The following is a 26,738-nucleotide window of genomic DNA, read 5'->3' as shown; positions in this document are numbered from 1 at the left end:
TCCCCATCTGGCATCAATTGAAATGGATGGCTCTCGTTTTGTTAAGCTTCTGGGATTGCCCTTTACTCCTGACCTGAATTGGAACACGCACATTAAGTTTGTTGCCGAAGTCACTGGAAAAATGGTGGGATCCTTCTACCGCTCCAGAAGATATATCACTGCTGATGCAATTCTCTATCTATATAAAAGCCAAGTACGCCCAAGGATGGAGTACTGCTGTCACATTTGGACAGGAGCTGCTAAAATCAGCCTGTCCTGCGTTGGCACAGTACAAAATAGACTTCGTGGCTTAGTGGGGGATGCCCTTTTCTCTTCCCTGTAGCCTCTCTCCCACAGAAGAGATGTTGCGAGCCTGTCTTTGTTTTATCGTTACTTCCATGGCATGTGTCCGTCTGAGCTCCAATCCCTGCCCCCCTCGCCGCTAATCTTTCACAATAAACACCCGTCTAGCTGAAACCATTGTCCAAAATTTTCCCCACTCTTTAACTGTGCCTAAACCAAAATGTAGATTCCATGAACAAAGCTTAAGTGAACGCCAGTGGAACTCTCTTCCTTGTGCCTGTTTCCCACCTGACTACAACTTGGATGTCTTCAAATCCAACATAAACAAATTCCTGATAAACTACCCCCTTAAGTAAGACACTTTATCAAATCTCCAATGCTGACGATTACTACGATACTATCCCATTAATTACTATACACGCAATAACCCTTATCCCCGAGATGCTTCCGGGCATTGATAAGTGGTGACTTCCCTGTAAAAGACTCTCCTCATCACTATCTTTAGTATTATTTTATTATTGTTATTTTTATAGTTGATTATATTATTATTACTACTCCTGATTTTATTAATACTTTTAGTATTTTATTATGACTATTGCTGTAATTATTATAAATACTTTCGGGACCTGTGGAAATTCCACAGCGGCATTTTTCATATGTAATAAATTCTTGGATATGGTATCAATTATATCAATAATTTTTCATCATTTGTAACTCACCATTTCGCACACCTTACTAAAATAATAACTTTGATATATTGTATAGGCTGATTATTTCATTACAAAGACACACATCAATTAACTCACATTTCATCATTTTCCATTCTTGGATATGTTACTAATTTTTTATTTATATTTTTACATTATCGCCGAACCTTACTAAAATAATAACTTTGATATTTGCTGGGCTGCTTATTTCATTTCAGACAAACCAATCAATTAACCTCCATTTCATCATTTTTCATAATTCTTGGATATGCCACTAATTTTGACAATCATTTTACATAATTCGTACCCATATTATCTCCCCCTCCTTAATAAAATAATAACTTTGATATATTGTCTGGTCTTAGTATTTCATTACAAACACACTAATGTATTTCATCATTTTTCTTCTTATAGCCCCCCCTTACTTAAATAATAACTTGATATATAGTCTAGGCTGATTTTTTCATTACAACGCACTAATCAATTAACTCACATTTCATCATTTTTCATAATTCTTGGATATGTTACTAATTTCGACAATCATTTTTTATCATTAAAACTGACGCCATCACCTCTTCCCCTTACTAAAATAATAACTTTGATACATTGTTTGGTCTGATTATTTCATTGCAAACACATTGTATTAAATCACATATTATAACTTTTCATAATTCTGTGATATGTTACTATTTTCGACAATCATTTTTCATAATTAAAACCATCCTTATCGCCCTCTCTTACTTACATAATAACTTTAATATATTGTCTGATTATTTTATTATAAACACACCAATCAATAAACTCGCTTTTAATCATTTTTCATAATTCTTAGATATGTTACTAATTTCGATCATAATTTTTTGTAATTAAAACTATCCCTATCGTCCTCTCTTACTAAAATAGTAACTTTGATGTATTGTCTGGGTTAATTATTTCATTACAAACACACCAATGAATCAATTAACATTTCATCATTTTTCGTAATTCTTGGATATGTTACTAATTTCGGCAATAATTTTTCATAATTTTAGCCCTCTTTATTGCTTTTCTCCTTACTGAAATAATAATATTGATGCATTGTCTTGGCTGATTATTTCATTATAAACACACCGATCAGTTAACTCACATTTCACCGTTTCTCGTTATTCTTGGATATCTTACTACTTTCAACAATATTTTTTATAATGTAAACCATCCTCATCGCCCTCTCTTACAAAAGCATAACTTTGATATATTGTCTGGGCTGATTATTTCATAAAAAGCAAAAATATTTATTAATTTACATTTCATAAATTTTCATAATTCTCGGATATGTTACTAATTTCGACAATCACTTTTTATATTTTTTGCTCACATGAATAACCCCACACTACTAAAATAATAACTTTGATATATTTTCTGGGCTGATTATTTCATTTCAAACACACTAATCAATTAACTCACATTTCGTTATTTTTCATAATTTTTGGATATGTTACTAATTTCGACAATCATTTTTCATCATTTAAACCCACATCATCGCCCCCTTACTAAAATAATAACTTTGATATATTGTCTGATCTGATTATTTCATTAAATCACATAATATAATTTTTCATAATTCTTTGATATGTTATTAATTTCGGCAATAATTTCGGCAATAATTTAACACACTTTATAGCTTTCTCCTTACTAAAATAATAACTTTAATATATTTGGCTGGGCTGCTTATTTCATTACAAACACATCAATCAAATAACTCACATTTCATCATTTATCATAATTCTTGGATATGTTACTACTTCGGCAATCATTTTTTTATATTTAAAAACCCGTATTATGCCCCCTCCTACTAATATAAAAACTTTGATATATTGTCTGGGCTTATTATTTCATTACAAACACAGCAATCAAATAACTCACATTTCATCATGTTTCATAATTCTTTAATATGTTACTAATTTCGACAATAATTTTCATAACTTAAACCCACTATGTCGCTCTCCCTTACTTAAATAATAACTGTGATATATTGCCTGGGATGATTATCACACATCAATCAATTCCGGGTTTTCTTATAGTATATATGTTCCAACTATCTTATCCAATCCCAGGTGACGCCACATATTCTGCTAGTATATACCTTTCACCTATCTATTTCGATCCTGGGCGACGCTGGGTATTCTGCTACTATATGTTTTCCACTTATCTCATTCAATAGTGGCGACGTTTTCTGCTTGTATATATTTGCGCTTATCACATTCAATCCCAGGTCTGACTTCATGTCCTCCACCACACTGTTAAAAAATATACATGAAATAAAGTAATGTTTTAATCGTAAACTGTTTCAGCCATTTCCGTGACAGAGTTCATATTCCCCAACCCACTGCTAAAAATATACATGAAATAATGTAATATCTAAATAGTAAACTGTTTCAGCCATTTCCGGGACTACTTCATATCCCGCACGTACTATTAAAAATATACATGAAATAAAGTAATGTTTAAATCGTAAACTTTTTCAGCCATTCCCGGGACCAACTTCTTATCTCCGATCCTACTGTTAAAAATATATATTAAATAAAGTAATGTCCAAAACGTAAAGTGTTGCAGCCATTTCCGGGACCAACTTCATATTTTCCACCCCACTGTTAAAAATATACATTAAATAAAGTAATGTGTGATGCGTAAACGATTTCACACATTTCCGGGACTGATTTCATATCCTATACCCCACCGTTAAAAAAATACATGAAATTAAGTAATTTTTAAATTGTAAACGATTTAAGTAATTTCCGGGACTGACTTTATATCCCCCACCCCACTGTTTAAAATATACTTGAAATAAAGTAATGTTTAAATCATAAACTGTTTCAGCAGCTTTTCGAAATTAATACATGAAAACATTAACACTATTAGAGATTAGGCACCATTGCTTCAACATGAATTTCTGAGTGTAGTACCAGTCTCAGCATTCCAGTGACTTAAATCCCCCCTTTTTTGTCTTGGTTAATGAAGGAGAAATCCTTCATTACTGATACAATTATTATTTTTGTTATTGATCAGAGTACCCCTTTTGGGAAGCTGGTTTTCCCCAAAATTTTTAACCGACCAACTCCGTCTTTGTGGGGAGGAAATGTAAACAACAAAAAAAAAGATAATAATCAGAAGGGACATTTTCCAGGGCATCTTATAATTAATCAGAAGAGACATTTCCAGTGCATTTTATAATTAATCAGAAGGAACATTTCCAGGGCATTTTGTAATTAAACCAGATATTACTTTTCCCAGTTACTTTTGTAATATTTAAACTTTGTAATAAATATTAAAACCTTGTTACATTAAACGTAATACCTGTTCACAATGCCTCCCTACGGGACAGATTTAGACACCAGGGTCGTTTTTAACGTGGAGAAAAATTGTCTTAGTCGCAAAGGATTTCTCCTCCATTAAGAGAGAAGAAATTGAAATGTAGCACCTAAAGAACAGATACTAGCCTTTGATTTTAGCCAAAAGGCCAAGAAAGGCAAATCATTTTTATTAGCTTTGCCTTAACAGCGACACCATTTTTTTTTGTTTTATTTAGAATTCAACTTTGCTTTTAAGGGGTGACAAGTTTTAATTGGAATATTCCACTTTCCATTTTTAGAGATGCACAGCATGATAACGGACGGAGCGATAAACGTAATAATATAATGACTAGCGGGACCTGTGGAAATTCCACAGCAACATTTTTCATATGTAATATATTGTTGCTGGGCCTGCTGTGTGCGTTCTGTTTAGCATGAATGAAGACATAATCATATTATTCTACTTTTTTTTTATTAAAACTGTATCGCTCACTTACTAAAATATTAACTTTGATATATTTCATGAGCTGATTATTTCATTACAAACAATTAACTGACATTTTATCATTTTTCATAATTATTGAATATGTTACTATGTTCGACGATAATTTTTCATAATTTCACCCCATATTATCGCCCCTTCCTTTACTAAAATAAACAATTTGATATATTGTATTGGCTGATTATTTTATAAAAAAAAACACAACTATCAATTAACTCATATTTCATCATTTTTAATAATTCTTGGATATGGTACTAATTTTTACAATAATTTTTCATCATTTAAACCCACCATATCACACACTTTACTAAAATAATAACTTTGATATATTGTCTAGGCTGAATATTTCATTACAAACACACACACCAATCAAGTAACTCACATTTCATCATTTTTCGTAATTCTTAGATATCTTACTAATTTCGACAATATTCTTTTATAATTGAAACCAACATTGTCGCTCTACCTTACTAAAATAATAACTTTGATACATTTTGCTGGGCATATTATTTCATTACAAACACTAATCAATTAACCTCCATTTCATCATTTTTCATAATTCTTAGGTATGTTACTAATTTCGACAATCATTTTTCATAATTTATACCCACATTATCGCTCCCTCCTTTATAAAATAATAACTTTGCAATATTGTCTTGGCATATTATTTCATTACAAATACACTAATGTATGAAATCACATTTAATAATTTTTCATAATTCTTGGATATGTTACTTTCGACAAACATTTTTCATAATTTTAACCCACATTTTCGCCCTCCCCCTTTACTAAATAATAACTTTGATAGATTGTATAGGCTGATTATTTCCTTACAAACACACCAATCAATTATCTAATATTTCATCCTTTTTTTCGTAATTCTTGGATATGTTACTAATTTCGACAATAATTTTCTTAATTTAAGCCCTTCTTATCTCCTTCCCCTTTACTGATATAATAACTTTGATATATTGTCTAGGCTGATCATTTTATTATAAACACACCAATCAATTAAATCGCATTTCATCATTTTTCGTAATTCTTGGATATGTTACTAATTTCGACAATTATTTTTCATAATTTAAACTATCCTTATCGTCCTCTCTTACTAACATAATTACTTTGATATATTTTATGGGCTGATCCTTTTATCATAAACACAATCGATTAACTCACATTTAATCTTTGTTCATAATCCTTGATATATTACTAATTTCGACAATAATTTTTATAATTAAAACCCACATTATGCTTCTCCCTCCTACTTATATAATATATTTGATATATTTTCTGGGTTTATTATATCATTACAAACACACCAATCAAGTAACTCACATTTCATAATTTTTCATAATTCTGGGATATGTTACTAATTTTGACAATAATTTCGTAACTTTAACCCAAGATGTCGCTTCCCCTTACTTAAATAATAACTTTGATATATTGCCTGGGTTGGTTATTTAATTACAAACAAATCAATCAATTCTGGGTATTCTCATAGTATATATGTTTCACCTATGTTATCCAATCCCGGGTGACATAGCATATTCTGTTAATATTTATCATTCACCTATCTCATTCGATCCCGGGCGACGCTGGGTATTTTGCTACTATATGTTTTCCACCTATTTCATTCAATACTGGGCGACGCTTTCTGATAGTATATATTTGCACATCTCATTCAATCCCGGGACTGACTTCATATCCACCCCACTGTTGAAAATATACATTAAATAATGTAATGTTTTAATCATAAACTGTTTCAGCCATTTCCGGGACTGACTTTATATCCTCGACCCACTGCTAAAAATATACATGAAATAATGTAACGTCTAAATAGTAAACTGTTTCAGCCATTTCCGGGTCCGACTTTATATCCCAAACCCACTGCTAAAAATATACATGAAATAATGCCATGTCTAAATAGTCAACTGTTTCAGCCATTTCTGGAACTGACTTATAATCCCCAACTCACTGTTGAAAATATACATGAAATAAAATAATGTATAAATCGTAAACTTTTTCAGCCATTTCCGGGACCAACGTCTTATCTCCCATCCTACTTCAAAAATATATATTAAATAAAGTAATGCCCAAAATGTAAATGGTTTCAGCCATTTCCGGAACCGAATTCATATTTCACACCCTAATGTTAAAAATATACATTAAATAAAGTAATGTGTAATGCGTAAATGGATTCACTCATTTTCAGGAATTATTTAATATCCCTCACCCCACTGTTAAAAATATACATGAAATAAAATAATGTTTAAATCGTAAACTGTTTGAGTAATTTCCGGGACGGACTTCATATTCCGTAATCCACTGCTTAAAATATACTTGAAATAAAGTAATGTTTAAATCATAAACTGTTTCAACAGCTTTTCGAAAGTAATACGTAAAAACATTACACTGCTAGAGATTAGGAAACTATTGCTTCAACGTGAATTTCTGAGTGTAGTATCAGTTTCAGCATTCCAGTGACTGGAATCCCTCCTTTTTTGCTCTTGGTTAATGGAGGAGAAATCCTTCATTACTGATACAATTTTTATTTTTGTCATTGACTAGAGTGCCCCTTTTGGGGAGCTGCTTTCCCCCTAATTTATAACCGACCTTATGTCTAATTCCGCCCTTGTGGGGAGGCAAGTAAACAAAAACAAAAAAATAATCAGAACGCACATTTTCCAGGGCATTTTATAATTAATCAGAAGTGACATTTCCAGGGCATTTTGTAATTAAATCAGAAATAACTATTTCCAGTTACCTTTTTAATATTAAAACTTTGTTACATTAAACATAGTACCTATTCACAATGCCTCCCCGCAGGACAGATTTAGACACTGTGGTCGTTTTTTAACGTGGAGAAAAAATTGTTTCAGTCGTAAAGGATTTCTCTTCCACTGAGAGAGAAGAAATTGAAATGTAGCACCTGAAGAGCAGATACCACACTTTGATCTTAGCCAAAAGGACAAGAAAGACAAATCATTTTTATTAGCCTTGCCTCAACAGCAACACCATTTTTTTAATATTTCAATTTTCCTTTTCAAGGTTGACAAGGTTTATATAGAATATTCCACTTTTTGGAATATTCCACTTTTCTTTTTTAGGGATGCACAGCATGATAACGGACGGAGCGATAAGCGTAATAATATAATGATGATTACCATTGATGTGCTTTATTTTCCTGTCCATATATTCCTTTTTAATTTCCTATGCTTTTGCCCACTCACTCATTCGCATTTTTCTGCCGTTAGTAGAATATACCCACACTTGTACCAAACCTACCAGATTATCACATTACAATATAGCATTAAATTGACACTAGTCAGCCACCCTTTTCCTCTTTCATCCGCAAATTACGTTTTTGATTTAAATTTACCTTATTTTTACGTTTATCCTTTATTGTTTTTCTTTCACATACTTATTGTTTCTTTATACGGTATATTCTTTATTTTTTCTTTATGCCGTTTATTCTTTATTTTTTCTTTATACCGTTTATTCTTTATTTTTTCTTTATACGGTATATTCTTTACTTTTTCTTTTTACCGTTTATTCTTTATTTTTTCTTTATACCGTATATTCTTTATTTTTTATTCATACCGTTTATTCTTTATTTTTTATTTATACCGTTTATTTTTTGTTTTATATACTGTTTATACTTTATTTTTTCTTTATACCGTTTATTCTTTATTTTTTCTTTATACCGTCTATTTTTTCTTTTTTCTTTATACCGTATATTCTTTATTTTTTCTTTATACCGTATATTCTTTATTTTTTCTTTATACCGTTTATTCTTAATTTTTTATTCATACCGTGTATTCTTTATTTTTCGTTATACTGTTTATTCTTTATTTTTTCTTTATATCGTTTATTCTTTATTTTTTCTTTATACCGTTTATTCTTTATTTTTTTCTTTATACCCGTTTATTCGTTATTTTTCTTTATACCGTTTATTCGTTATTTTTTCTTTATACCCTATATTCTTTGTTTTTTATACCGTTTACTCCTTATTTTTTCTTCATACTGTTTATATTTAAGTATTTATTCATACCGTTTATTCTTTAAATTTTCTCCCTACCGTTTATTTCTTTATTTTTCTTTATAACGTTAATTCTTATTTGTTTCTTTATACCGTATATTTTTTGTTTTTTTTATACCGTTTTTTCTTTATTTTTTCTTTATACCATTTATTCCTTATTTTCCCATAACATTTATTCTTTTTTATTTCTTTATACCGTTTAATCGTTATTTTTTAATTATACAGTTTATTCTTTATTTTTTCTTTATGCCGTTTATTCTTTATTTTTGTACAGTTTATTCCTTTTTTATACCGTTTATTCTTTGTTTTTCTTTTTATACCGATTATTCATTATTTCTCTTTTATACCGTATATTCTTTATTTTCTTATACCGTTTATTCTTTATTTTTTCTTTATACCGTTTTTTTCTTTATTTTTTTCTTTATACCGTTTATTCTTTATTTTTATCTTTATGCTGTTTATTTTTATACCGTATATTCTTTATCTTTTTATACCGTTTATTCCTTATTTTACCTTTATACGGTTTATTCTTTATTTTCTCATACCGTTTATTCATTATTTTTTCTTTATACCGTATATTCTTCCTTTTTTATATAGTTTACTTTTTTTTCTTTATACCGTTTATTCTTTATTTTTTTATTTCGTTTATTTTAATTTTTCTTTATACCGTTTATTCTTTATTTCTTCTTTATACTGTTTATTCTTTATTTTGTTTATACCGTTATTGTTTATTTTCTTGTACCGTTTGATCTTTTTTCTTTATACCGTTTATTCTTGATTTTCTTATACCGCTTATTTTTTATTTTTTGCATCGTTTAACCTTTTTTTTTCTTTAGACCATATATGTTTTCTTTTTTATACGTTTATTCTTTTTTATACCGCTTATTCTTGATTTTCTTATACCGTTTAATCTGTCTTTTTTATACCGTTTATTCTTCATTTTTTCTTTATACCGTTTATTCTTCATTTTTTTATACCGTTTATTCTTTATTTTCTTATACTGTTTATTCTTTATTTTTTCTTTATAGCGTTTATTCTTTTTTCTTCATACTGTTTATTCTTTATCTTTTCTTTATACCGTTTATTCTTCATTTTTTTTATACCGTTTATTCTTTATTTTCTTATACTGTTTATTCTTTATTTTTTTGTTTATAGCGTTTATTCTTTTTTCTTCATACTGTTTATTCTTTATTTTTCCTTTATACCGTTTATTCTTCATTTTTTATACCGTTTATTCTTTATTTTCTTATACTGTTTATTCTTTATTTTTCTTTATAGCGTTTATTTTTTATTTTTTTATACCGTTTTTTTCTTTTTTCTTTATACCGTTTATTCTTTATTTTTTCTTTATACGGGTTATTCTTTATTTTTTTATACTAAGGTAATCGTATCCCGGCGTTCTCTCTCTCTCTCTCTCTCTCTTTGTATATATATATATATATATATATATATATATATATGTACATATATATATATATATATATAAAGAGAAAGAGAGAGAGAGAGAGAGAGAGAGAGAGAGAGAGAGAGAGAGCGACCCCTCCCGGATACGATGACCTTAGGATACTGTTTTTACAGGTTAATATGTGAAATACAATGTTTCTAAGGCCATTTCTTACGGTATTGGCCCCACCTTACTGTGTCATTTATAACGTCATTTGATTATATACATGAGTATTATATACCGTACTGTATTTTCTTACTAAATTTTTAATGCCGTATCCCGGGGTTCTACTGTATCTTATACTTGTGTACTAAAAAACAAAATATATGTATATTAAACTACAATATATGTATATTAAACAACAATATATGTATATTAAAGGAGAATATATTAGTAGGGAGATCCGACATTGCCTAAGATTGAATTAGGATCAAGGAAAGTTTTACACTTTCAGTTAATTTTGTCATCAATATCGATGAAATTGCCCGTTTTACAATCAAATCGATTGATTTTCTGTTCTAGTCGGGGAAACTACAATTTGACGGAGGAAAACATCAAATGTCCCGCCTGCAGTGACTTAATCCACAATACACTCTAGTCTATATTGCATAGTAAAGAACCTACGGTTTATTTCATAAAATTATTTTATATATAATGGCTTGTGTTAAAGTGTAAGATGCAAAAATCAAATATCATGGTTTAATTTCAATCCAAACAAAAACATTCATTTCGAACGAGTTTATGTCTTATCAAATAATCTGCTGTTGATTTTATACGGTTGACTCTTCTGCTGGGGTGGTGATAAAACTTCTCAAATGCAGTTGTAATATTAGGCTATATAAGGGTGTTAACTGTGTTCAAAATTAAATTATTTCTTCTTTTATCGGATTTTCCGATTGTCGATTTTTTTCATAACTATCAAAGGCTTTCCAATACAAAACCCATGTAAGAATACTGCCTTACACATAAACTATATTTGTGTGAAATTTACAAAAAATGTTGGCCCAGCCGTTTCGAAGCTTATAGGGAACAAACTTATACACATATACATAAATCCAAAATTAAAACAGTGTAAAGTTTTAATGGAATAATTCATAGTTTTCCCTTAATTTGACAAAACTTTGCAAATCTATCACAGCATACAGTTCAATACGTTCACCAATCAAATAAGAAAAACAGTTGAAAAACGTATTTAAAACATTTTTATTGTTTCAACAAAGCTTTTCAGAAATGCAATCATCCCAACTAATATTTTTATTAACGATAACTTTAATTATGTGATAATTTTTATTAAATGTCTATAGCCAACTTATTAAATGTCTATAGCCAACTCAAGTATGTTCTTGTAAGTTAAGTTTTCAATTAATGACACAAGTGTTATCTTAAAAATGTTCATCATTGCACACATTAATATTTAATAGGTATGAATGTAACAAAAATCAGAAAACGCCGCGTAATTTCATTGAAGTTGCCCAAGTTAGTATAAAATAGAATAGTGTTTTTTTTTATAAATATGTTTTTTAAATGTTAGTGGCAATTGCAAAATTAAGTAAATTAAGTGAAATAACCATTTCTTTATGTTGAGTTGCGTCCCTTAATTTTCCTTATTAGACTTGTGTATAAAATGAGTGCCAATAATTTAATAACAAAAGTATAAAATGAAAGTAATGTTCAAATTTTTAAGGGCTAATATATTTTAAAATATTGATTTTAAAAACGTCCATCATTATACACATTAATGTATCAAACAAGTGCCAAAAAATAAAGAGAATGTTTCTGAAGTTGCTCAAATATATTTGAGTCGGCCATGGAGATTTTTTAATACAATTATCACATGATTAAAGTTTTCGTATTCAATGGATAATAGTTTGGGATAAATTTGCCAACTGCCAAAGTTTTCCTTCAATAAAGAATCCATTTTTTATGAGTCGACTGTATTGCCAATTTCATTGATTGCGGTTGCGCTTATCTGGAAAATAAAAGACAAACATTGATGTCAATAATTTATTGAATGCAATGAAAAAACGTGGGCAATTTGAGGTGAAATTCATAGATGACCCAACAATATATACATAAGAATTCGCAATCGGATATATTTGATATACAAATAGTCTATATAAATTATATAAATAAAACAGTAGATGTATGTATGTGTGTGCTAATATTTAACCGCTAAACTCTTAAACTATTGCCCATATAGCATAAGAATTAGCAGGGAATTGTAATCATACACGAAGGATGGTTTGGGAGAAGAAAAGGAGGTCAGAATACCAAAGTTGATTTCATGGACAAGACCGTTGTGTATCTATAGAGACAATAAGTGTACAGTTTAATGTCAGTGTGGGAACTGTACACACAGTTATTTATGAGGAACTGAAGATGCGGAAGATATGCGCGGAGTTTGTCCTAATGCACCAGTCCACAACTCCTTCCTTGTCACAGATTATTTGACCAATATGGACAGCAAGACAGTTTCTCACACTCCCTATTGTCCAGACGTTGCACCCTGTGACTTTTGGTTATTCCCTAAGCTCAACGAAAACAGAGGCTGTCGTTATGAGACAATTGAAGAGATGACAGAGGCTGTAATGAGGGTTATTGACACACACACACAAAAGAACTTCCATGACGCCTTCCAGAAGTTGTTGGAATGGTACAACAAGTGTATTACAGTTGGAGGAGATTACTTTGAAGGAGAATAGAGTTTCATGTGTGGAACCTTATTAAAGGCACCTTGTATATACAGATTAAATTTACAATTTTAGAAATGATGCACGTATATTTAAACCATTTCATTCACCCCAAATAAGACATATTGCAATGGCGATGTATGCGATTACTGTGAATTAGTGAGCTAATTTATTGGGAAAATCCTACGTGGGGTTTTATGTAATGTTGATGCAGTTTTTAAAATATGAAGTTACTTAATGTAACAACGCAGACGAAAATGTAGGCTTATCAGCTTTGGAGCGTGTAGACTGTCTTACACGTTGGCCACTCGAAGTTCAGTCGGGAAAAAGAACTTGTGTTTATATTTAGATATTTTGTAGGTGTCACTTATGTGTATGAGGGAGGTAAATTCTTTAAGCGATAAGAATTAAGAATTATAGCCAGTTGTAACATATGGGGTAGGATTAAAGGCCACGCAAATGTAACAACGCAAAATAAAATTAAGGGTTACCAGCAGAGGAGTGTGGACTCTTTCGCGCCTTTTGTCTTTTGTCGGTGGATAAAATAACTTGTGTTTGTAGTTAGATATCTTATAGGTGGCGTTCATTTGTATATGAGGAGGACAAACTTCTTTAAGCAATACGAATTGAGAAAAATAGGCAGTTTGATTTTTGATAGCTAAAAGAGAACATTGGAGATCAGATTTGTTACTGTTCATTGCGCTTTTGCTGTAGGGCTCCATTAATTTTCTTACGGAGTATAGCTGTATTAAAATTATTGCATGTTGATATCGTTGGCGGAAAAGGAAGCAAGTGGAGAATTCTACAGAGATGCGACCAAAGAAAATTTTCTTTCTGAATACAAGTAGAGAATTCCAAAAGACAGATTAAGAAAAAAAAGGTGTCAGAGTACAATATATTACAATATAGAGAGTTTATACAATAAAACAATGGGATTTTGCACTAGTCGGATTGATTGAAGTGAGGTGATGGAAAAGAGGTTTGAACTTGGCAAACAGTGTGTTTGCCATGTAGGCACAACACTTGGTTTTATGGTTTAAGACGAATCATTGAAATAGGAAAAAAGGACTTCTAGAAATGACATGTATTATTTCGAGTCAGTGAAATAAGAGAAACATGTTTTTTAATGCGTAATAGAAGAAACTACTCACACTAACAGCAGCGCATCTGTTTGACACCTGAAAATTGGTGCTCTGTTTGTTGTTAGTGAAGAAGAGTTCTGTAAGTTTGTTTTCCTTATTATATATGTATTTGCTAGTGTGAATTACAATTGATGAAGGTGAGTTTCGTAAGATTTCCATTTTAATCAAACGAGGAGTACTCATATGTATTGCATCACTTAATCCTTTTGTTATAAGAAGATTTACGAATCATTCAAATAGTAAAAAACGAAATAAATGATGTTTCATTTCTAGAGTCCGTAAAATATAAGATTTTTCTAATGTGCAATAGAAGAACCTACTTACACAAGCAACAACCCATCCTTTTGGCAGGTTAGGTGCGGAAATTAGGGTAAGAAAAAGAAGTAAAGAACTTCTTTTTTTATGCTTCATTAGTTTGTATATAAATAGTTGCTTTAAAAAGGACGAATTGGAGAGGACAAGCAGTTGAGTGTTCAACACGAGAATATACCGCACCTGAGATTTGCTGCTGTGTTTGTGCATTAAAGTATTAATGAAATAGAATTTTGTCAGTTTGCTTTCCGTGTTATAGATATTTGCTTTCCGTGTTATAGATATTTGCTTTCTGTGTTATAGATATTTGCTTTCAGTGTTATAGATATTTGCTGCTGTGGAGTTTCGTCAGTTTTTGTTCTAGTTGTTTTGTTTTTAAATTGTCAATTGCTAAAATTTGGTTGTATAGGCGTATAACTTAGTCTTTTGTTTAAGACTTAAGTACGAAACGCTAAAATTGGCATTAAAAAATTATAGAAATTACATAATTGGCATGTATTATTTCAAGAGTCAGTGAAATAAGATAATTTCTTTCTACTGTGGAAACTACTAAAACAAGCGAGGGCACATCTCTTTGACATGTTATGTGCATATTTTGCGGTAAAAGAAAAGAAATACATATCTCACTTGTTTTATAGTTGGCATTAATTCGCATATGAGAGGAATAGTAAGAAATGTCGGCGGATCGGAAGGGGCATATTTGACAACAGGGAGACAGCATAAAAGCTGAGATTTGATGCTGTTGTTGGAAATTACGGTGTCAGCGAGGAGGAGTTCTGTCATTATTGGGAAGTACATATTTGTTTCTTAAGAACATTACAAATATTGGAAAAGTACAAACAGAACATATCAAACATAAACAGGAAAAACAATTATGGAAATTACGTATTTGCGTTTCGGAAAACATAAAAGTATACGAAATACTTGTATTACTGTATCAAATAACATGTTATTTTACCCGTGGCTGGTTCCTTTTGTTATTAATATCAACTTGTACACTTGTATGCTAATAACAGTGTTAAATATATCTTGGCAAATCATCCCACGAAGCAGCAACTCTATGACAACCTACCTGCCATATCTACTATCAACAGGGAGCGACGTCTACAATTTGCCTGTCACTGCCCGAGGAGCAACAAGAGCTGGTGAGAAATGTATTGATGTGGACTCCACTGCACGAGAGCACAAGCAAAGGACAGCCTAGATCCACGTACATTCAGTAAATTGCACATAACGCCAACTGTGATCCTGAAGATCTGAGGCAGCTGATGGAAGATAGAGAATGCTGGAGGGAGAGTCATATTTGTCCGAGCAAGGAGCCCAATCAGATAGATAGATATCATACTCGGTATTTTTATCCGCCGATATAATTTTTCAAGAAATAAATGCTTTATCTGATGCGTTGGAAAGTTTTTATTTGTATTTATCCAAATGCAAATGCAAATATATAATGCAGACGGATTAGGGAACCCATTACAATAAAAATGTTACAATGAAATTATTACAATAAAAATGTTACAATGAAAATATTACAATAAAACTGTTACAATGAAAATATTACAATAAAAATATTACAGTGAAAGTATATACTGATACTCTTCTGGGATAAACGTAGTTGCTACTATTCTTTTGATACTCGCAGAAATAGAAAACAAACATGTTTACGAATTTGCTTATTAAGAACATTTACATTACAAAATAATGATTATTCTATGCTGAATATTTTATACGTCCTCATACTAGTGTTGTCTGAAATGTTACCAAAGACAAAATAACTTACTCTTCTATAATTAAACACTGAAAAATTAGTACAAACCTGTCTGTGTACAGTCTGTAAAGTCACGTGCAGGCAAAAAGAATGAAGAAAAAATGTCCGTTTTTTTTCTTTATAGGTTTGTGATATTGCCACTTAACATGCAAATGAGATGCGTTCGATTGGATATGAAAAGCTCGATTTTTCAATGTGATTGATTCAGAGTTTGGATGCCAGGGTTTGATTCAGGGTTTGCAAGTGTTGTCAGCAGTGCTTTCAAGAGTTTGTCGAGAGTTATGCATTGCAGACATTATTTTCTATTCATTTATTTTTTTCCAGGTTTGACTAAATTTCTGAACATTTCAACTGCACTTATCTTTCTTTTGCTCTTTTTTATTGTTTTTTTTCCCTCCAAATTATATCTGCACTGTTTAGTTAAATTGTTCTACTCTTAACCAGCTTTTAAACGGGTTTTTCCAAACTAAATTAACACAAAAAAACTAAATTAATACAAAAAAAAAACCCGACCTCACAAATTGAAAGTTCCATTACGGTATCTTATAAAGATAAAGCTTGAATGCTCAAATCATTCTCTATCGAGGTTAGATAAAGCCCTCCAATATATATATATATATATATATATATATATATATATATATATATATATATATCCACGCATAATTATGGGAGGGAAGATTATTTTCAAATATTCTCCTAAACTGGGAACGGAGTAACGGACTTATATTAAGTAGATATTAATAAGTCTTTACATTTTTTTTAAATAGACAGTAGATAATACACTGTGGTTGTGTTATCGGCAACTCCAGTAACTCTCGCTTCTCCTTTTTTGTCCCTCAGTCCTCATTTCCAATGAGTGATTTTTCTGACAAAGGGTGAAGAAAAAGCTGCTTTCCATGTCGGTAATACTTCGTTAACAGTAGCCTGAGATGTCGGAAATTTTTCTTTTTCTATTTTATCCTTGTGGCCACGTCTCTGGTAAGGGTGCTGAAGGTAAACGTTTCCTCTGGGCTGACGTTACCCACTTGATAGTCAGGGACCCGCCCCTTGCTTAATAATTAAGGAAGCTGTCCTATCAGCAGGTATAAAGTACTGGGCCTGCTGTATTGCCATTTGGTAAATGGATTCAGGACTATGTCCTACTTTAACCAAGTCTGTCGACCTGTTCCACAAACCCACAAAACTAAACATGAAATAAAAAACACGAACAAACCTAGAACCCTATCCCCCAACGTAGACACCTACTACCATGTCGCCTTCTCCAACATCAGGGGTCTACGTTCCAACCTTCCAGAGGTTGAAACAATTGCAGGAGACGAAACTGGACTTACTCTTTCTAAGCGAAACTGGAATAGGGCCGACCACTTCCCTAGATAAGTTCATAATAAAAGGATACTCTATCTTAACATCTAAATCTGACCCCCAAGATCGCCATGGGCATGGAATATGCGCCTACATTAAAGATTGCTTCCCGTGTGGTAGACATATCTCCAGAGAAGACCCTAATTTACCTCACATGTGCTTCTGGGTTGCACTTGCTTACACCACCGCATTATTTTTTTGCCCTCTATCGCTCCCACAACAGCGGGGTTACTGTCCTTAAGAGTAAAGCTGAGAAAATTGACATCATCCTGTCTGCTCATCCTTCGGCTACCATTCATATTTGCGGTGACTTCAACGTCCATAATGTGGAATGGCTGACTCACTCAAATAAGAGATGATGAAGGGAGGTTCTGTCGTGATTTGACCATTGCCTATGGCCTCATTCAGATTGTTCACGAACCCACCCGTGTGCCCGATATTACTGGTCAGTATGCAAGTCTTCTAGACCTTATTCTATCCACTTCCCCTGAGCTATGTTCATGTTCCGTTCTGTCTCCCCTGGGATCCTCTGATCACACAGTTGTATCAGTTAAGATAAAAATGAAATACAATAAGTCTTCAGATATACCTCTCCACCGTACTGTATTACCGATACTCCATGGTTGACTGGGATAGCTTCCGTACAGTTATATCTGATTTCTCTCTCCATTCCATGTTTAAAAAGGATGTGTCCTCTATAGTACCAGATCTGACCGAATGGTTACTTGTAGGCATAGGCCAATTCATACCATCCAAAAAATTCCAACAGAAACCTAACAGCCAGCCATGGTTCTCCCCCGAATGTGCTGCTGCCATCGCACACAGAAATCACTTTTTCCATAGCTACCAACGTAATACATGTACTGAGACGAAAGCTGCCTTCAGGATTGCCAGCAACCACTGTAAAAGAGTAATAAAGAATGCAAGAGAGCTATATGCTCAGTCCGTCAAATCCAAAGTAGCTGAGCAGCGGCTTGGTTCCCGCCAGTTTTGGCAAATAGCAAACAGGATCCTGAACAGATGCATGCGTTCTATCCCAACCGTTATCAATGGACCTGAAATCATCTCATTAGCATTAGACAAGGCCAAACTATTTGCCAAGAACTTTGCAGCCAACTCTACCCTCTGCAACGAAGGTCATGAACTCTCCGTATTTCCTCCTACAACAGACAACACACTATCCAACCTATAAATATCTGTGCACGAGATCGCCAAACTAATCAAGAACCTTGATTCCAGTAAAGCAACTGGCCTAGACGGCATCCCAATGATAGTGTTAAAAAAGCTTCGACTAGAACTTGCTCCCATACTTACAAAACTGTTTAAGCGTTACCTTAAGGAGAAGTGCTTCTCAACACCCTGGAAAACCTCATCAGTATGCTCTGTATTTAAGAACTCAAGTGATAAGTCATCTCCCTCTCAGTACAGACAAATAAGTTGTGTGTCATGAGTAAGTTACTGGAATCCATATTAAATAAAGAAGTAATCAATCACCTCAGCAGAAATAACCTCCTTTGTGACATGCAATATGGTTTCCGTTCTGCTAGATCTACAGCTGATGTGCTAAAAGTTATATCCCATAGGATAAGTGAATCTCTCGACAAAGGCTTCCATTCTAGGGCAATTGCTCTTGACATATCAAAGGCCTTCGATAAGGTATGGCACGAGGGCCTACTTCACAAGATTTCCAGCTACGGTATAACTGGAAATGTTTTCTCAATAATTAAATCATTTCTCTCTGATAGGTTCATAAGAGTAGTGGTTGAGGGGCAGCAATCAGGGACCCACAGTTTTAATGCTGGAGTCCTCCAGTGGTCCATCCTGTGCCCAACTCTCTTCCTGATCTACATCAATGATCTCCCAAAACACATACTTAAATCATTCGTTGACATATATGCTGATGACACAACCATCTACAGCAACACATCAAAGGCCGTAAATGACAAAGCTCTCTCTCTGATTCCCTCTCCTTTGATCTTGAGCCCGTGGTTCAGTGGGGGAAGAGATAGCTGGTTACTTTTAATGCATCTAAAACCAAGCTCCTAACTTTATATCATCAACCCTCTGTTCCTCATCTAGCATCAATTGAAATTAATGGCTCTCGTCTTGGGGAGGCTTCATGTTTTGACAAGCTCCTGGGTTTGACCTTTACTCCTGATGCAATTCTCTATCTCTATAAAAGCCAAGTACGTCCAAAGATGGAGTACTGCTGCCACATCTGGGCTGGAGCTTCAAAAACAGCCTACCTGCCTTGATAAAGTACAAAATAGACTTCGTGGCTTGGTGGGAGATGCTCTCTTCTCTTCCCTGCAACCTCTCTCCCACAGAAGAGACGTTGTGAACCTGTCTTTGTTTTATCATTTTTTCCATGGCAAATGCTCGTCCGAGTTCCAATCTCTGATCCCCCTCGCCAATCCTTCATGATAAACACCCGTCTAGCTGAAACCACTCTCAGTAATTTCCCCGCTCTTCATCTGTGCCTAAATTAAAACGTAGGTTCTATGAACACAGCTTTTTTCTGAGAAGTGCACGCCTGTTGAATTCTCTTCCGTTTGCCTGTTTCGCACTTGGCTACAACTTGGATGTCTTCAAGTCCAACATAAACAAATTTCTGATTAATCGACCCTTTAATTAAGACACTTTATCAAATCTCCAATACCAACTATTACCTCGATATTATCCCATTGATTATTGTACACAAAATAACCCTTATCTCCGAGTGGCTTCCGGGCATTGATAAGTTGTGATCCCCCATGTAAGAAAAAGTACCAAATTTTTGGCAGCAATGTGTCAAATTTAACACTTTGGCTTAACCACAAATATGTTTAATGTACATAAAGTAATATATATATATATATATATATAGATAGATAGATAGATAGATAGAGAGAGAGAGAGAGAGAGAGAGAGAGAGAGAAATAAAAAGGAGCAAACCGTATTATGTGTTCATCAACGTTTCCTCTTTATTTCGAAACTTCCTCTCTGGATGAAACAAAATAAAGACGAAACTTTGATGAACACATAATACGGTTTGTTCCTTTTTACTTCTCTATTTTGTCAGAATACTATTTCCATATTTCTCATCATATATATATATATATATATATATATATATATATATATATATTTAAATGCCAATGCGACATTAAAATAAAGTGGGATTCTTTTACAGTAAACATATGTTTACTGTAAAAGAATCCCACAGAGATGAAGCACAAAAGACTATTTTCAATATATATTTTTTTATCTTACTATCTATATTTACCTACGTATTAAATTCGTGAATATGTATATATATATATATATATATATATATATATATATATATATATATCCTTCAAAATAGTGTAATACCATAGATCTACTGATATGAAATCCAGTGATTATTGGTTTTTACAAAATACTATTGGCTGTAATATTTTATAAAGACAATCACAGTTAAGTAAAAATTGTTCAATATGCCAGAAAGAGCAAATAAATCATAAATTATTAATTTAAATTCTATGACTTCAAATGGTAAATGTTCGAATCTAGAACTTTTATTATATGTAAGACAAAGAATACAATTTGCTAAAATTTTCTCCTCTAGGAGATGGGTAACCATCGAAAACTTATAGGTTAAGGATATATATATATATATATATATATATATATATTTAATTGTATTCTTTGTCTTGCATATAATAAAAATTCTAGATTTGGAATTTAACCATTTCACGTCATAGAATTTAAATTATTAATTTATGATATATATATATATATATAATACACGGGCATACACACACACACACACACACACACACATACACACACACACACACACACATATATATATATATATATATATAAAAGAAGTGGATCAGTTAATAAGATGTAAACTTACTTTCACAAATCCGAGTCACAAGCAAATGAGGTATTTTTTTCATTTCGTCTGAATTAACTGCTCTTAAAATGTGAGATATATTTCCAGATGAAATGGACTTGAGAACACCCTGACGATTTAAATTGCCGACGTCGACAACAAAGATTTCAATTCCATTTTCATGGGCCAATTTTGCTTGTCGTATCGCCACGTTTGGATTGTTTAGTTTGCCTTTGATGAAGACAACAGCAACTTTTCTGGCAGCTTTTCGGCCACCATACATCAAATGAAATGATTTCAAAAGATCCTTAATCAAAAATGGCGACATTTCCGTTGCATACGTGGCAAAATGTTGTGGAATATTTCGAAGATTCTTGAAACGATTCAGGGGAAAAGCTGGAGATTTAAAAAAATATGTCTTTTTAATAATTTTACAGCGATAACACTAGGTAGCATTGAAAATGCGATTAACAATAGAAGACAGAAAAAAATAAAATTGTGAACACATAATTCTAATATATATTAACTATGAGGTGGTCCAAAAGCAATTTTATTCTGCCCAAATGGATACTAGAGAATTACTAATTCTCATGGTAATTGGACATATGCATCTATGATATCAAATTTTCATCACTTAGTTGCAGATACTGCTGGTGCAAGACTCGAAGACAGCAGCCCCTGTCACGGAAGTGCGCCATAAGCACAGATATATTAAATTCCTGGCAAAAGTGTATTGAGAATGATGATAATGTAGAAAAATAAATTCTGGAGTATAAAATGTCAGTTATTTTAATTGTACCGTTCCCGTCTTTGTAGCTTTTAATATTTTGGAGTTAAAAATAAGAGGCTTTACTTCTTGAACGACCTTCGTATGAAAAAGCGCATTCTGGCCGCCTACGAATGATCATCGTTCATCACTCGCAAAAGTGCATTTAGAATGGTGGTAACTATGTAGAAAAATAAATTCTAGAACACAACAGGTTGTTTGTTTTAATTGTAGCACTCCCATCTTTGTAGCTCTTCAACTTTTTGAGCAGAATTAATGGACGGCTTTACTTGTGGAACTATGCTCGCATGTTATCGTGTGATTGTGATATGATCTATTTCCTGACTCAATAGATTTTTATTGACACTATGTTTTTGGAGCAGCTATTTTGTAACATAATTTTCCATACTATGTTTTGGAGCAGCTATTTTGTAACATAATTATCGATACTATGTTTTGGAGCAGCTATTTTGTAACATAATTTTCCATACTATGTTTTGGAGCAGCTATATTCTAACATAATTATCGATACTATGTTTTGGAGCAGCTATTTTGTAACATAATTTTCGATACTATGTTTTAGAGCAACTATTTTGTAACATAATTATCGATACTATGTTTTTGAGCAGCTATTTTGTAACATAATTATCGATACTATGTTTTGGAGCAGCTATTTTGTAACATAGTTTTCGATACGATGTTTTAGAGCAAATATTTTCTAACATAATTTTCGATACTATGTTTTAGAGCAGCTATTTTCTAACATAATTATCGATACTATGTTTTGGAGCAACTATTTTGTAACATAATTATCGATACTATGTTTTGGAGCAGCTATTTTGTAACATAATTATCGATACTATGTTTTGGAGCGGCTATTTTGTAACATAATTATCGATACTATGATTTGGAGCAGCTATTTTCTAACATAATTATCGATACTATGTTTTGGAGCAGCTATTTTGTAACATAATTATCGATACTATGTTTTGGAGCAGCTATTTTGTAACATAATTATCGATACTATGTTTTGGAGCAGCTATTTTGTAACATAATTTTCGATACTATGTTTTAGAGCAACTATTTTGTAACATAATTATCGATACTATGTTTTGGAGCAACTATTTTCTAACATAATTATCGATACTATGTTTTGGAGCAACTATTTTCTAACATAATTATCGATACTAAGTTTTGGAGCAACTATTTTGTAACATAATTATCGATACTATGTTTTGGAGCAGCTATTTTGTAACAACGTTCGATACTATGTTTTGGAGCAACTATTTTCTAACATAATTATCGATACTATGTTTTGGAGCAACTATATTCTAACATAATTATCGATACTATGTTTTGGAGCAACTATTTTGTAACATAATTATCGACATTATGTTTGGGAGCAACTATTTTGTAACATAATTTTCGATACTATGTTTTGGAGCAACTATTTTGTAACATAATTATCGATATTATGTTTTAGAGCAACTATTTTGTAACATAATTATCGATACTATGTTTTGGAGCAAATATTTTGTAACATAATTATAGATACTATGTTTTGGAGCAACTATTTTGTAACATAATTATCAATACTACGTTTTGAAGCAGCAATTTTGTAACATAATTTTCGATACTATGTTTTAGAGCAACTATTTTGTAACATAATTATCGATACTATGTTTTGGAGCAGCTATTTTGTAACATAATTATCGATACTATGTTTTAGAGCAAATATTTTGTAACATAAATATCGATACTATGTTTTGGAGCAGCTATTTTGTAACATAATTATCAATACTATGTTTTGGAGCAACTATTTTGTAACATAATTATCGATACTATGTTTTGGAGCAGCTATTTTCTAACATAATTATCGATACTATGTTTTGGAGCAGCTATTTTGTAACATAATTATCGATACTATGTTTTGGAGCAACTATTTTGTAACATAATTATCGATACTATGTTTTGGAGCAGCTATTTTGTAACATAATTTTCGATACTATGTTTTAGAGCAACTATTTTGTAACATAATTATCGATACTATGTTTTGGAGCAACTATTTTCTAACATAATTATCGATACTATGTTTTGGAGCAACTATTTTCTAACATAATTATCGATACTAAGTTTTGGAGCAACTATTTTGTAACATAATTATCGATACTATGTTTTGGAGCAGCTATTTTGTAACAACGTTCGATACTATGTTTTGGAGCAACTATTTTCTAACATAATTATCGATACTATGTTTTGGAGCAACTATATTCTAACATAATTATCGATACTATGTTTTGGAGCAACTATTTTGTAACATAATTATCGACATTATGTTTGGGAGCAACTATTTTGTAACATAATTTTCGATACTATGTTTTGGAGCAACTATTTTGTAACATAATTATCGATATTATGTTTTAGAGCAACTATTTTGTAACATAATTATCGATACTATGTTTTGGAGCAAATATTTTGTAACATAATTATCGATACTATGTTTTGGAGCAACTATTTTGTAACATAATTATCAATACTACGTTTTGAAGCAGCAATTTTGTAACATAATTTTCGATACTATCTTTTAGAGCAACTATTTTGTAACATAATTATCGATACTATGTTTTGGAGCAGCTATTTTGTAACATAATTATCGATACTATGTTTTAGAGCAAATATTTTGTAACATAAATATCGATACTATGTTTTGGAGCAGCTATTTTCTAACATAATTATCAATACTATTTTTTTGAGCAACTATTTTGTAACATAATTATCGATACTATGTTTTGGACCAGCTATTTTGTAACATAATTTTCGATACTATGTTTTAGAGCAACTATTTTGTAACATAATTATCGATACTATGTTTTTTGAGCAGCTATTTTGTAACATAATTATCGATACTATTTTTTGGAGCAGCTATTTTGTAACATAATTATCGATACTATGTTTTAGAGCAGCTATTTTGTAACATAATTATCGATACTTTTGTAAATATGCTACCGTGTTGTCTTATTTATTACCCAAATTTCCAAATCAAAACACTGCCGTTGAGGATGCATAATTCATTCGAAACTCAATATAATTCAGATTTACGTTGTAGATAAAGCTAGCAACAAGAACATAGGCTTATGAATTTGCTAAAAAAGACTCAAGTACTGTGCTCGGATCATTGTTAGCTACAGCAGGACAGGCGTAAAGTTAACTGCCGTGTTTTAATCAGTATAATCGGAATGTTTTTGCGGCTTCTGAACAATCCTACACAAAAGATAGTAATCCCATACAAGAGCAAGTATGTTTGCAAGTGAGCAATCTCTGGATTTAAGGTTAACAATTCTTAAAAGATTTGAGAATCTACATTAGTGTTGTTCATTGTAGCAACTCTGCCATTTCTCTTTTTAATCGTCTTCAGGTTGCCCTAATTTCTTTCCTCGTTTTATTTTCTGAGGATTTTAATCTTGATGATCTTGATGATGTCCTTCAGACTCTTCCTTGGTAAGACTTGTTTGTCTAGTAGTCTCCATCAGTTCGCTATTTCGGCACGAAGCATGATGTTGGTCGAAAAGAAAACAAAAAGGTGGAAGAGTATGGTAAGTATTTAGCATTACGAAAACCATAAAATCGATCACAGGAAAACAATTATACGCAGAAGCTGATTATTTAAAACCAAACACCAAGAGTATATTTATAAAATGGCGGAAAATTGTGCACAAAAATACAAATTATTTTTGCAATCGTTTTTATTTGAAATAAATAAAAACCATTGCAATGGCTGAAAGAAAAAGAACTTTCGTTTTGATTATTAATCTTGTGAGACTCCAAATAATTAATAATATAATATTTATATTATAATGATTTTTATAATATAATTATTATATTATAATGGTTAGGATAATATAATTATTGCATAATAATGATTATTATAATATAATTATATAATAAGGATAATGAGTATTATAATATAATAATTAGAATTATATAGACAATGGTTTCTGAAATAGGATTAACTTTTGTAAAGTGGATTATTAATTATGACATGCATAATATGAGGTCATCATGTATTTTAATTGGAAAAAAGGCATAAAAGTATATAAATGAATTGGTACTTACATTTCGTGTCAGTGCATGCCCCAGTTATGGTACCAACATGCACTTTACCATTATAAAAGTTGTGATCAGAGATCACTGTTTCAATTAATCGTGTGACCTCTGCAGTGCCCTGTATTCCCATCAGAGCAGCATCGAACACAAAATTGATATCGATCTTTTGTCTACCACAGGCTAGTTGCAAATAAAAGAAATATCATTTAAAAGCATTAAAATAAAATTAACACACCTCATTCATTCGTCATGATTTGAAAGGCAATCCCCGTGTTGGACGGATGCAGGAAATTACAACATGTAAATTTGTAACAAGAAATATTGCACGAACCGGATGAAAAAGTCGCGAAAGAAAATGTGGTTGGATAGAAAAATATATATGTCGTGCATTTGTATGTATATATATGGTAGTATGCGTATGTGTGT

At 31.8% G+C, this 26,738-nt stretch overlaps 1 protein-coding gene across 1 annotated transcript; it reads right to left on the bottom strand.

Moving 5' to 3' along the window:
* Positions 1-12,122: 12,122 nt before the first annotated feature.
* On the bottom strand, positions 12,123-21,832 carry LOC145268441 (uncharacterized). Its single transcript, XM_080124003.1, has 2 exons — positions 21,464-21,832; positions 12,123-12,272 (listed from the first exon to the last, which is right to left on the bottom strand). The coding sequence occupies exons 1-2, from the start codon at positions 21,768-21,770 to the stop codon at positions 12,250-12,252; spliced, it is 330 nt and encodes a 109-aa protein (XP_079980129.1). The 5' UTR covers positions 21,771-21,832; the 3' UTR covers positions 12,123-12,249.
* Positions 21,833-26,738: the final 4,906 nt, after the last annotated feature.

The sequence above is a fragment of the Euprymna scolopes genome, chromosome 43 (assembly GCF_053919585.1).
Source record: "Euprymna scolopes isolate OS-2025 chromosome 43, ASM5391958v1, whole genome shotgun sequence".
NCBI classification, from domain to species: domain Eukaryota; kingdom Metazoa; phylum Mollusca; class Cephalopoda; order Sepiida; family Sepiolidae; genus Euprymna; species Euprymna scolopes.
The sequence above is the reverse complement of the archived record's forward strand: the minus strand, read 5'-3'. Positions and strand labels throughout refer to the sequence as shown.